The sequence below is a fragment of the Phyllostomus discolor genome, chromosome 4 (genome assembly GCF_004126475.2).
Source record: "Phyllostomus discolor isolate MPI-MPIP mPhyDis1 chromosome 4, mPhyDis1.pri.v3, whole genome shotgun sequence".
Taxonomy (NCBI): Eukaryota; Metazoa; Chordata; class Mammalia; order Chiroptera; family Phyllostomidae; genus Phyllostomus; species Phyllostomus discolor.
The window spans coordinates 98,793,873-98,808,782 of NC_040906.2; the positions used below are offsets into that span (position 1 = coordinate 98,793,873).

A 14,910-nucleotide genomic window follows, 5' to 3' on the forward strand; every position below is an offset into this window, starting at 1 on the left:
AAAGAAACCAGAATTATCTTCTGGAGGGCAAGCCCCTTGTAGTACAAGCTGCTGCTAGGTGAGTATTTTAGAAATTCACCTGTATCAGTGTAACAGCTGGCGTTGCTGTGAGAGGCTGTGTTTGGCCTCAGCAAATTTTTTTTGAAGGCTCAGTGCATTTGCCCATTCCACGATGGGTGATTTACAAGCTCACATGCTCATATCCGCTAAGTGTTGGGCAGTTTTTGATCAAAACCGCTATGGTCCCCCAATGCCCTCCCCTCCCTAACACCTGATCTCACCCCAAGCTATTTTTTTTGTTGTTTCCCTGCATGAAAAATGTCCTCAAAGGTAAATGTTTGGCCAATATGGAAGATGTAACAAAAATGACAGAAGCACTGAAAGGTATCAAAACTGACAAGTTCAAAAACTGACTTGATCAGTGGAAAAAATGTCTTGATAGGTATATTACATTAAATATAGAGTACTTTGAAGGTGACTGACATTTAAACATGTAAGAATAAATACGCATTTTTTATAAATAAATTCTGTTTTTTGGGGGGACCCCCTTGTATGTTAAAGGGAGCATAAGAGGTACAATGACTAAATGCAATGTGTGGGTCATATCTGTGTTCTAGTTTTAGTAAGACAGCTACAAAAAAGATTTTTGAGGCAATCTGGGAAACCAAATATGCATGTACTAAAATCAAGAAATTTTAATTATGTTGGGTATGATAATGGGTATTAGGGGTATGGGACTATAAATCAAAGACAGAAAGAGGGAGGAAGGGAGAAAAGGAGAGAGGAAGAAGTTCCATCTGTGAGAGATACATAATGAATGTATTTCAGGATGAAATGAAATGTTGTCTAGAATTTGCTTTAAAGTTATTCCAAGGGTGAAAAAAAAAAGAATTGAGGTAAAGGATTGATGAAAATGAAGGCAAAATGTCAATAACTGTTCAAGTTGGGTGATGGGTATATGAGCTCATTTTTCTCTCTACTTTTGTATATATATTTGAACATTCCCACATTAAAATGTTAAAAGGAAAGCGAGTCAATATTCATCATTGAGTACAATGCTGCCTCCTATCTGTCACACAATTATAATTTACCTGTTCTAAAGGGAGCTTTGAGATCCAGGTAATATCCAGAAGACCCTTCCGCTGGCTTTTAGGAGCATCTCTCAGACGTAAAAAGAGTTCTTGTGCATTCAGATTACATAGCTGACACACACCATGTTCAATTTCAAATACTTTGGCTCGTAGGTAACTGTTATTAGAACGAATCCAAAACTCCTCCTGACATTTCAGAGAGCAAAACCGTGAGTCCCAAGCATTGACTTTACACTCTTGCTTAGTTTGGCAAGTGGGTTGCTGACAGAGAAGGCAAAGTGGGTTTCCTTCATTATCCACAGCTTGCAAATAGCCCTTGGATGTAGAAGGCTTCACAGTGTGATCAGCTTGGGTTAGGCAGGGATTTAGAAATGGGACACAGGCTCCATCTTCAAGAAAGTTTCTAGAATTGAACAAAACAGATAATAATACTTACACTAGTCTAAACAGGCATAACTTCATATAAAGGTATTCAAAATTTCTATGCCGATAAACAGTAAACATAGGACCCACAGATTCTATGATTCACTATGGAAATGAAGCGGCTGTACTCAGCACTCTATACTCCATGCCAAATAAGGGAAAGAATTGTGTGTTTAAAAAAATTAATTTAAATATAAATATGCTACCTCTCTTGAGCATTTAGATATCTTCAAGTTAAACAATCAGACTTTGAAACATCTGGAGAAGTTAGAAAATGCATCTTCAGGCTGGAAAAGGACAGGCTAATGTGATATCATAATCAAAGTTAGTGCTATCATACTCTCCAGATGCCACACACCTCTTTAGGACAGAGGGACCATTAGTAAGACTTTCATGAACCCCTTCTTCCAGGCTCTGCTGGCCTACAGGACACAGTGTCATATCCATCAAGTGCCAAAGCCAAGTAGCCAAAAAGTCTTAACAGAAATTAGAACTGAAGAACTAGATAAATATTGCCTCCTAAAGGTAAACTCAGAGTCTGACTGACTTAAAATTAGAAACAAAACACTACAGGACACGTACTCAATTTGTTAGAATAAAAGGAAATAGTATATTACTCAATTATGTTGAAAAGTCCTACATGGGAATCACAACAACTACTTTGCCTGTTTTCTATGGCTGCTCATTAGACATGTTAAAACAAAAGCTTCTTATGCAAGAAAGAGCTCAGAGCTCTTAGGGGGGCAGAGCCTGTACTGAACCTCAGGTTTCCTGGCATCTTAGAGGCCTGGGGTAGGTCACTTACTCCACTTGGTCTTAGGACCCTAAAAATAGCCTTCCGGTGTCTAATTTCTAAGGTGAGGACATCATGTGCCTCACAGGGTTGTTGGGAGGACTGAAGAACTACTGTATTATGAAAGCTCTGTATAACCTGTAAGATGCCAAAGGTAAACTATTATTACAAAAATGAATACAAAGATTTAAAGGAGTAGTCTTAGTACTGCTATGCCCTATAGTAAATAAACCTTACTTTGTAGAAGTGTCTTGTGGCCTGGCCTCCTTTGTGATCAGACGGAGATGGCCCCCATCATTCTTCACCTTGTCCATTGAGGCCACAGCAACATCTTCTTTGGTTATATATCTAAAATAAGGACATGTTAAGTGGATTTCCTCACTCTTGTAAGAGTTTCTCTATTTCACAGTCACCCTGCTCCTTGCAAAAGCAATAGGAGAGGCTCTGGCCAGGTAGCTCAGTTGGTTAGAGTGTCAGTCATATCCTGATATGCTAGATTTGTGGGTTTGATCCCCAGTTGGGGAACATAAAAGAATCAACCAATAAATGCATAAACAACAAATCGATGTTTCTCTTTCTCTCTATCCCTTCTTCTGTCTCTAAAATCAATAAAAAGAATTTAAAAAGCACTATGAGAAAAAGCAAGAAACCATCTATTTGGTGTGGTGATGCTAAAGTTAGGGAATGAAATTTTCTCCTTTTATGTTGGTCTCCACGTGTAGGAAACACTTCCACATTAGTTTTCTCAAGATTTATTTTTGTAAGAAACTCAAGAGTCATTCGACACTCTATGGACCAATTTTCACTTAGACGAAAAAGGAGCGGGTGTAGGAATAAGAAATGCTCAAATACATGCACAACTGGCAGCCTTAAATATACAGCTTAGCACGCTGTGCAGAAAATCTCTAATTGCATTTTAATCTCCCTCTTGGCCTTCTCTTCAAGGTTCCTCAGATCACCTTGATCAGCTATAATAGTGTGTGTCAGCATTCCAGGTAAAGTGATTCTCTTTTTAAACAGGTTCAATCACATCTTCTATAATATCAAGGTTGTTTCCATTATTATCAGCCCATATGGGGTTTATGGAATCATCCACTAAAGTGAAGCCACTCTTGATGTGGGATTCAAAACCTTATTACACAACACTATCAATACCACACAATGGTTAGGGACTGGAAGGAAAGAGGAAAGTTATTCCAATTAAAGGTGACAAGGGAATTTAAGTAGGTGAAATGCAATTACCCAATTAAGTCCTTGTAATTAGCATGGCCCAGTTTCTCTGGTAGTTAATACTGATTGTAGTTTTTTAAAAAATCAGTTTAAACATAAATTTCTTCATATGTTTGAGTACTTCATTTGGGAGCTTGACAATAAAATCAAAGTTAAATCACAATGGAATTGTGTAAGTGTAGGTAAAATTTTAGAAATTTTCTTTTATGTTAAGGTAGATTTAATAATGAGCAGACTTCCTTCTTCTTATAAACTATATTATTATTTTTTCAATTAGGTGATACATACTGCACATATTTCAAAATTCAAAACACATGTAATAGTATGTATGGTGAATAAGTTTCCCTTTCATTCCATCTTTTTTACCTCCCCCAAAGCAACCTCTGTTGCTAGTTTTTAAGTTATCCTTTTAGAAATAGTTAATTTTTTCTCTATATAGGTTATCCATTTTATTTGTTTATCTCTGTATATTTTATTTTATAAAGATTTTTAATTTATTGATTTTTAGATAGAGGGGTAGGGAGGGAGAAAAAGAGGAAGAGAAACATCAATGTGTAGCTGCCTCTTGCATGCTCCCTGATGGGGACCTGGCCCTCAACCCAGACATATGCCCTGACTGGGAACTGAACTGGCGACCCTTTGGTTTGTAGGCTGGTACTCAGTTCACTGAGCCACACCAGCCAGGGCTTATCTCTGTATTTTTATTGACACATAACTGGTGCCACTAAATTTAACATTTTAAATTTTTACACTTCAGTGCATTTTAGTATATTCACAAGGTTGTACAACCATCACCACTACCTAATTCCAGAACATTTTATCACCTCAAAAAGAAACCTGAACTCATTAGTAGGCACTCACCATTATACTCTTTACCTTTAAAAACAAAATGGTAGCATCATATACACATTAATCTTCACTTTGATGTTTTTACCTAAACATCCATCTCAGAGATATCTATCTCCATAGTAGTATACAGAGTTGCCCTATTTTTCAAATCGTTGCAATGTTCCCTTATTTGGGCAAACCATATAATATATCTAATCAGCCTCTGATTAATGGGCATTTTGGTGGTTCCAGTCTCTGCTATCCCAAACAATGCTGTCCTAAATATCCCTATCTGTGATATTTTCTACACACGAAATATATGTAAAATAAATGCCCAGAAAACCTGTCAGGTCAAAAGTCTTGGGCACTTTAAATTTGGATAGGTTTTGACACATTGTTTTCATGTAGGTCCACCAGAAATTAATAAGAGTACCTGTTTCCACACACTTTCACCAGCATAAGGTACTTTAGTTAAAAACTTTTCTGCTAATTGTGATAGGTATCTCATTATAGCTTTAAATTTGCATTCTCCTGTTAAGGGTGATTGTCTTCTCATACATTTGCATTTCTGCTGTGTGTCTTTCTTAAAGCAACAAAAAACCATAGTGAATTCTTTTAAAATTCTCTAACTTGCCCTTTTAGTTCTTAAACTCCCCTGCCCCCCATTTCTTCAACCATTTTATTCCCTTGACAAAAGTACTTCAACTAAAGTATTTCAGTGGATTCTAAGTGGAATCAAAAGCTTCCTGGCTTTGAGGAGAAAGGGGATATTAAACCTTGCCTTAGGTATTATTCAATGTTTAAAAGCTTAGAAACCTAACTCAGTAACTTTAAAAGATGCTGAGAAATCTATTCAGAGATTTAAGAACTAAAAATAACCTTTCCTACAAGAGTTTTAAGCACAGATTTTTGGAAACCATAAGGAACAATCAACTCCAAATCAGGGTGGGGGTTGAAAACTTTTCAAACACAGTTGTGAGTTACCAATATTTAATTTTCCACTGAGGTTTGATAGGAAGTATATCAATTCTCAAAAGGATTATGGTAAATCCCCCTCTGACAAGTAGAAAAGGGAGAATGTTGTGTACTAAGTAATTCCTGGGTGGGGATGCAAGCAGGCGATGGCAAGTTTTGTAAGGAGAGAGGAGTGTGTGTTGGAAGTGGTCCCCGCCAGTGAAAACACTGCTTGACTCTAGGTTGCTGGCCTGTGTTGCAGAGGAGCTGTGGCCAGAAGAGAAATATTTGTCATCTTAAAGCCAACAGGGCTTCCAATGAATCAGGCCTGCCTGCCTCTGAAAAATGGGAACTCACTTAGGAACCAAAACAATGGCTGGTGATCTTGCCTTCCATTCACATTTGAAGGTGAGCTACTCCAAAGCTGACTGTGAGCCCTGAGCTTGGATGGGCCTGAAAACTGGTGGACACCACTGGGGGACAGACAGTCTGGTTGGAGATTTAGCCATTGATTTTGGGGGTATTCCTAAAAATCAGTATCTATTTGTCTTTATATTGAGGCCATTCCATCTTTTTTAGAGATGAATCTTTTAAACTTCTGCTTAGGAAATAAAATGTGGTTGCTGGTATTCTGGAAGTTGAGTGAAGACTATGGAAACTGTTCAGTTTCCCAATTATGCCTCTTCATTTATGTCCACTGAGCCTGGTGCTTCCAAGCCTGATGCCCCTTTGGTTTATTTTCTCTAGAAAGTAACATGGTAGGACAGTGGGGAAACACATCTAATATCTAACCTTCCTCATACAAACTTCCAATCAGTGCTGTCGTGCAGCTCCATCCCTCACCACATCTGCTTCCAAAGAGACATAGATACTCCAGTTTACTGAGACTTGGCTTCCATGGCGAGAATCAGCATGCTTCCTCAAAGCACCGCTCCTCTACAGGCATGCACGTTTCACTGTCATGGCTCTGCTAAGTCAGTTTCCCTGGAGTCCTCCCTCTCTCTATATCAATGACCAAGACCGATCAGAGCTACATTTTTAATACTCCTCCTCCTTTTCTTTTCTCCTTTCCTATTGCTAGTGCCTTAATGTAAGTCCTCATCATTTTCCCCACCCCCAGGTTTACTGTAACAGTATTTTAATGTGTGTGTGATAAGTGGACTTTTAAAGACATCTTCCTAGGATTCCTGTCCCTGGCATTCAGTCATTCAACTAGATAATGCTGTGAAGGGACTTTGCAGATGTAATTAAGTTTACCAATCAGCAGACCTTGAGATAGGGAACAATTTCCAAGCACAAGGAGTTCACACAACTTTGCTGGCGCTGAGATGGAGGGGTCCTTGTGCTACACTAGAAAGAAGCTTCTAGAAGCTAAGAGTGACCTTCAGCTGACAGCCAGCCAGGAAACCTAAGCCCTACAACCACAAGAAACTAAATTCTGGCAACAACCTGATTCAGCACAGCAATGGATTCTTCCAGACTATCAGGAAGAGCCCAGCTGGACAACACCCTGATTCTAGCCTTACAGAATCCAGAACAGCAAAACTAATAGAGCCAACTCAGACTTCTGACTTATAAAACCATGAGATAATAAACTGCTATTGTTTTAAGCTGCTAGGTTTGTGATAATTTGTTACAGGGGCAATAGAAAACTGACTCAACTTGTCTCCTCAATTCAAGTCCTGCCCTTCTAATCTAATCTTCCAACTGCCGCCTAAAGTGGGCTCTTAAAAATAGGAGTCCAATTATTTACTCTTTTGCTTGTTAACACAAGTGTTATCTGTAAGATATCATCTACATATATTGCATAAATAAGACTGTGTGTCTAACTTTGGTTTGTATCAATTTTATGACTTGCTTTTAGCCTGATCAGGAGGTTCTTTGTCAGGAGGTTCTTTAACGTGGCCATTCATGTCTGATGGAGAAGAAACAATGGGACTTGTCTAGAATGGCAATAAATTCATTGAAGAAGGGTATTATGATATGCAAAGAGAAGACCAACACTTCAAGTAAGGCTGTGATTATAAAAATGAGAAAATGGAGAGGACTGGAAGAAGTACTGAGAAAAGTAAACTAGACATCATGCTTTTTGTAATGTATGTACGCATATATGTAAGTGTGTGTATGTATAAGTACACACATATATTTTAAATGTATTTTTATATGAAGTAATATATGCTCATGAGAAAAATTCAATCAATACAGAAGGGTTAGGCATGAGTCAAAAACTGGCAGCTCATAAATAAATCCAACTCATCAAAGGGTTTTATTTGACTCATACAGTATTTTATTTTTAAATCTGAATTTCAATGATGTTAGATGGGTTATGCACTTTCCAATTTGCCATAGTTCTACCTCCTACTCCATCTTTTTCTAGTTTTACACCTGAGCTCATTTGTTCATTTATGGTTCCTGCTTTGTTTTCCATCATTAGTTTGTGATCCTAACATAAAGTATAAAGCCCCTACCATCTCTAGCATAAAGCATAAATCCCCTAATCGTACGGTCTAGAGCAAGATTCCTCAATAGTTGCATTACTGACATTCTGAAACATAATTCTTTGCTGGGAAGTGCAGTCCTATCCACTGCAGGATTTTAGCAATGTCCTAGGCCTCTAGCCACTAGATGTTGCCCTGTTGTAACCCCTAATTTCGACAAGCTAAAAGGTCTCCTAACACTGCCACCCAGGGAGAAAAACCGCCCCCAGTTGTAAACCACTATCCTAGAGAAACCTCTGGTAAGATTTTCTAAGATATCCTTCCAGACACTTTCCATGTCAATAATAGCAATTACATATATTTGTGTCTCCATCCTTTTTTAATACTTATTTACCGTTAATAATTTATCACAAGTATCATTTCCTATTTTTCCATATTAATATGCCATAGGCTATATTTTGAAACAACTGGAGACTTTTCACTATGTGGGACTATAATTTAATTAACCACATCCTCTCATATGCCACTGATGATTTTTTTCACCTGTGTGCAAGAAAACGCTAGAGATCACAAAATAAGGGCATGTGGGGATAAAGAGAGATGATACGTGTATGGAGACAGCCAGAACTACAGGAGATTTTTCTGCCATGTGGCTGTTGGTGTCTTGTGCTCTCTTCCAAAGCAAGAGTAGGGCAAAAGGACAGCTGACTGTGCTTCCTGAGAATCTGCCTCATGCTGAGGAAAGATCTACAGAAAATGGGGATCACATGAGGGGATACCTGGGTGAGGCAAAGATAATTATGATGCTAAGAAAGGACACTAAGTGCACAGATGTTAAAAAGGGGCCTGTAATGATAAAGGCAAAACAGCTACAAACATTAAGACCCTTAACCTTTCATTTCGTTTCCAACCACAGGCATAAGACTTGCCTTCCACCACATGGGTGGTGGTGCATCAAATAGAACCAGCTCTCCTCCTGCAGGACACCCAAGACTCACATCCCAGAAGCGCAGGACAGATGGGGCCCAGGGGTGTGTTCTGTTGTTCTAACAGGGAAATGTCTTCCTGTTGTGAACAAGTGTCCCAGGCTGGGCAGTTCATAGGCTGTACCACCCCGTGGCTCTGGCCTCTCTGCTGGTGAGTAAAAGTTACTCACCAGATGAGTAACTTTTACTCATCTGGCTAGGTCCAGATGACCTAGTCTTCCCAGCAGATTTGACCAAATTCACCAAATAGCTAGTTATGTTGCTATAAAATAAGCTGTCATTTTATGTGTGATTTTCTCTTGACTCATAAGGATTTCATTAGTGGTCACATAAATATCTCAGACTCACCCCCCTCATAGAAATGACAATGACAAGTAATAAAATACAAAATAAAAAGAGAAAGACAACTCATACCTTTTTGTACTATTTTGTTTGGTTTGTTGCTTTGTGATCTCTTCAAAAGCAAGTATTGGGCTGCAGAATAGCCGTCCGCTTTTCCTGATGATCCTTTGCTTCATGGCAGTTAGACTACTCCATTCTCGAACAAACCTCAAAATCTGGCAGAAAAGGAGACAATGAGAAGAGTGTACACAGCTCACCAGTCATCTTCCCTTGAAAGTGAGGCTACTTATAGTATCAGGAAACTGATGTTCTATTATATTCCCCAAACAGGTTTTGAGTTTTATAATTTAATGCTTTCTTCCATTTGATGCAGCAGCAATGTGCTCAGTGAGATTGAAAGAGGCCTGGCTGTTGGAAGTTATGGCAGAGGCAGAACTGGCCTTGGGGACAGCAGGTGTGGCAGTCATGAGACTGACACTACAACATCTGAGAATCACTTTGTGCCCAATGACTTGTCTCAGGAAAACAGCCATCAATAAACCTGGGACATTTTTATTAGAGTACTGTTAATCTTACTTATTTGTCAATTATATATAATGCTATTTTCTGGGACCCTGAGAATCAGGATTAGACAACACTAAAGAAAATATCTCACTGCTACCTCTTCCTTTAAGGCAGGTGCAGCCGACCCATGGGCAATGTTTGATTCCCACTAAAAGGCCAAAATCATAATCATTGTTTTCCTGTAGAAAGTGGTACATTACATGCAGGCTCAGCCCCTGCACATGTTGACCCTTCTTAGCGATGAAGCTCAATTGGCCATAGATCAGAACTGAGGCATCCCTGGCAGATACTTGGCCTGCAGCTGCATGCTGGTGCTTCTGACAGAGTCGAAAGTCACCCAGCATGGTCTTATGATCTTTTCATTGCTCTCAGAATTTGTCATTGTTAGAACTTAACCTTCAAAGATAAACTGTGATTCTGTCAGATACAACTATAGCAGTTACTACTACTGTGAATGAGAAATTAATGATGTGAGGACGATTCTATCCACAGGAACAGCAACCCTAGGTGTGATTGCTCACCAAGGAAACGGATTTCACACATATTCTTAGCACCGGGGTAATTCATAGGCACTGCCTGGACTGACTGAAATGCAGCCAGTGATGTGATGCTGCACGGGCCACAAAGTACTCTGCTTTTATTAAACTCAAAATGGCTGTTAAAATTACTCACATTTTAATTTAAAACAAATTTATAGAACTATACTTACCAGAGAGCGATTTTGTTTCAGCTCAAAGCTTGCAGGTAAATCTTCCCAAAGGTCTAATTTTATATCCAAAGGAATGAAATTACAGTTCATCTGGTTTCCATCCTGATTATAGATTAAGAAGCATTATTAATCCACTTTGTCCGTAGGCACTAGAAATTATTTTAAAAGTAAAGAATGATATTATGACATAATATGCCCTGTCTCCTATAGGATAAACTGAGGTGGCACATTCTAGACCAGGTTCCACCCACACCGCTCCCCTGAAAGGACGCTGAGTGGAGGAGAGCAGGCTCCCCACTGCCCTCAGCGTGCCTCCAGCGCACTCACTGGCACTGGTGAAAGCACTGCGCTGAGGGGTGCGGTCAGTCAAAGGCAGGTTTAAACATGAAGTATTTCTTTTATAAAGGGGAAGAATCATCCCTGTATATGAAAATATAGCAACAATAATTGAACCCATATTCTAATTCTCCCAGCTACAAAGAAATGCTAGCTCCCACAGTTGCTTTGAAGAAAACACACAAAAGTAATTACATACAGATTAAAAATTTAGATATATAATTGTTATTCTAAACTCAATTAGACTGGAGATTCTGGCTGAAACAAACAGTTATTTAGAGTTATAATGTTAATATGATATAAATTGCTACATATCTGTTACTGTTCTTCCTTTTAAGGGGTATTCTTTTGGGTAGTGAGCTGGGTTTTCATCCAAATTTCTACGTCAGTTCTTCTAAGGTAAAAAGGAAATATTTTATTTCTATTGCAGCTGAGAAAAGACCTATTAACATTTCATGTGCTTAGTGTTTAGAAAATTAACTGGATAATGCTTTATGGTAATGGGTCATGTAATTATTTAGAATAGTCATAAAAATGCACTGGAAACCATTAAGAGAGATTCCAAGAACAAGAGGCGGCCCCTGCCACACAGGCTGGGTGGCAGAGCTGGAAGACGGGCCAGGGAGGCGGTAATTGTACTCAGCCCGGCACACTGTAGCCTCTACCAGGAGTTCGCTGTTTTTCTCTCATCTCCACCCAAAAGGGAAAAAAACACTAATTAGATGATTTAGGGTGCAGAACTTTCACTGTATAGAGTAAAAAGTTTAAGAGTTTAAGGGCTTCTGAATTCCCGTGGTGCACTCCATCTAGTGCCCAGCTTTTGGATTCTTGACCTTCAAGTTCACAGGGTGGGGAGGGGGGGTCAGCTCTCTGTTAGTCTCTTGTGACAAGAGAAGTGGGCCTGGAGCTCTCTCCCCAGGGGGATGAGGGAGGCTTGGACACTCAGATCTGCCTCCAGGACAGCAAAAGAGTCCTTGGTGCCCCAAGTTTATGCCTTCCACAAATGGTGGCCTGGGGCCCAGCCTTTAAGAGGAGTATGCTAATTGTCTGGCTTCATTCTTGGTGTCCCTCTCTTGGCTGTGGTCCCACAACAAATGCTGTGGACCTAGAATGGAGGCTGTTTGGGGATTTTGTATTCACGATCCTTGTCACCTCCTAATCTTCTATCAATCTTTTCCAACCTGGCAAGAAGGGGCTGGAAAGAAGTACTCCAAGTCATGAAAGGCAAGGACCTACATCCCAGATTGCTCTAACCAGCAAAGCTTTCATTTAGAATGGAGGGTCAGATAAAATGCTTCTCAGATAAGGTCGAGTTAAAGGAGTTCATCATTACCAAGACCTCATTATATGAAATTTGAAAGAGATTTACCTAAGAAAAAGATCAAAAACACGAAGAGTAAAATGACAACAAAGCCACAACTATAGATAACTAAACCTAAAATAAACAAAAACAAAAGCAAACAACTAGAACAGGAACAGAATCACAGAAATGGAGATCACATGGAGGGTTATCAGTGGGGAGGGGGAAGGGAGGATAGGGGAAAAGGTGCAGGGAATAAGTAGTATAAATGGTAGGTAGAAAATAGACAGGGGGAGGGTAAGAATAGTGTAGGAAAGGGAGAAGCCAAGGAACTTACATGTATTACCCATGGACATGAACTAAGGTGGGGGAATGGTGGTGGGAGAGGGTGTGCAGAGTGGAGGAGAATAAAGGGAAGAAAAAAATAGTATAACTGTAATAGCATAATTAATGAAATATACTTTAAAAAGTTTCAAATATCATTTTACTATACTTATATAGATTAGAAATTTGAAAATGTAGTCTAAACAAAAGTATTTATAACCTCAACAAGTTGTTTTTCCTCAAATACTCATACCAGTTTACTGAGGCCAAAGATTCTCACATGGCCCCTGAGATTCTCTCAGGGGATCCACAAAGTCAAAAGTGTTCCTGTAATAATAGTAAAACATTATTTTCATTCTCATTCTGTCACAACTGTATTGTGGAGTTTTCCATGCACAGGCAGATATGAGAATCCCACTGTCTTCTATTGAGACTTTAGCAAAAATTACTAAAAATGTAAATATTCATTAAATATTGTGTTTGTTTTAGAAAATATAAATATTTTTCATGAAGATATGCTATTGATATACATATGTATATATTATAGCTACTCTTAAATAAAATAATAAATGAATATGTTTAAGTGTTTCCATTTTAATTTTTAGATTGTAAATATCAATAAATATAACCCACATAAACAACAGCTCTTTGGGGTCCTCAACAAACCTTAGGAGTACAAAGATATCTGAGATGAAAATGTTCGAGTTCCACTAACCTAGGCTATGGCAGGAATCTGAGTAACCTCATTATTAAATCTTTGTAGAGTTTAATGAACATGATGGGCAGGCTGAGGCTTCTGTAGAGATGCTGCCAGTGCAGGCGCTGATATTTAAAGAGAGTTCACTGTGGCTAGGCACTGTGCTGAGTGCTTTGCAGGAATTAGCTCATTTTATCCTTGCAATAGTTCTGCTCCACATTTTACAGTTGGTAACTGAGGCACAGATTTGAGCCGAGGCACTCTGGCTCTGAAGTCTGTGCTATTAACTATTGTGCGTTTACCTCTCTGATTTAACATCAGAATTTGATGATTAGCTTTAAGAAGAAAAGGAAGTAGATGCCAAGCTCTTTGTTAATAAAATTAAATATTTAGTTGAAATATGAAAAAAAAAAGAAGCTTTTTGTATGATTCAAGCAACAGAATCTGCGCGGTGCTTACCTTGGTGTAGAGGTGAATCCGGTCAGTATTCTTACTTGCACAAAACATTAAGGTATCATATACTGGCAGAGTATCAGAACTCTCCAACTGTTCTAATAAAGAAGATAAAAGAGTAGCTGAAGGCTTGTCTACTCTCTATCCAAAATAGTTTCTTTTAATCTTCTGTGGGTTAGAATAGTGAAATATAATTTTATCAAATATATGGACATTTGTAACAAAGAACATGTATCTGGGCTTGAAATAAAACTCATGGTAGACCATGTCAGAGCATATAGGCTTACATGGGTACCAGTTGCTTTGCACTTTTGCTAGTGACCCAAAAAGAAAGAAACAAATTTAGAATTAGTTCAGAAGTCATAAGGCAGATACAAGGGAGAATTTCCTGCTCCCAAGAATTAAGGAGTCTAGAAACTAGACTTGCTAGAGCCAATTTAAGTGGAGACTGAATGAGCGCTATTGTGATTATCAGCAGCAATCTGGCTATGCCAAGGGCCACGTAAGTGCCTGACTTCCTACGGCTTCATGCCTCACATTCAAAAAGGAAGCAAGTAGACAAGCATCTTTCCTCACAATCCCTTTTTATTTATTACTTTCTCAGTTCCACTGACCAATATATTCTGTAGGGAAGATAGGGTTATCAATGCTGATCTAAATAGTAATTATAGTTGACGCTTCCCCAGTACTTACAATGTTCCAGGTACTGGTCTAGGCACATATATTAACACCTCCCAGAAATAAGGAGTGAATTATACAGAGGAGGAAACTGAGGCACATTAACTTGCCCAAGGCCACACAATTAAGAAGAGGACTTAAGCCCAGGAATCTGGCTCCAGAGCTTGTGTTCTTCATCTTGGCCACAGTTCCTCAGTGACCTTTTAAAGTATTTTCCCAAATCTAGAAACATGATTTGTCTACCATACTACTTGGCAATATCATCATACTTTTATTTTTCTAATCAAGGCTTTGGTTACTTTATAAACTTGGTGTGTGAATTATTCCCATACTGCACAAATTCAAAAATACATATTTCCCCCATACTTTTACATCTCTGAAATTGGCATGTCTTATAGTCAACAACAGTGGCTTTTTACAGTCATTGTTGGCCAGGTGGCAGCTGTGCAGTAGCTGGCACTCCCTGACCACACGAGAGCTTAGTTAGACTGGATACTCCTGTTACTTCAACATGGCATTTGAGGTACACGCACTGTTGTTACTGCATGTGTTGATTTTAATTATCTTTACAATGTGTTCAAAATGTCTATGATTTGGTATTAAAATGAAAAGTTATCATGTAAACGAAAAGAAACATTAGGTACAGGGCAGGAGAGCACATGTTTTGATATTGAAAGAAGCAAATCTGTATCACTGAAGGAATAACCATTTTTTTTTCAAATGAATAACCAAGTGCCTCATGGGACCTAAGAAAAGGAGATCCC

General features: G+C 38.8%; 1 protein-coding gene across 1 annotated transcript in view; it reads right to left on the reverse strand.

The window, feature by feature from the left end:
* The window catches only part of ZRANB3 (zinc finger RANBP2-type containing 3), a 241,038-nt gene that overhangs the window by 8,012 nt on the left and 218,116 nt on the right, over positions 1-14,910 (reverse strand). Inside the window, 5 exon segments of the mRNA XM_036023662.1 lie at positions 1,092-1,494; positions 2,545-2,655; positions 9,158-9,300; positions 10,359-10,460; positions 13,475-13,566. Coding sequence (XP_035879555.1) covers positions 1,092-1,494; positions 2,545-2,655; positions 9,158-9,300; positions 10,359-10,460; positions 13,475-13,566 — 851 coding nt within the window.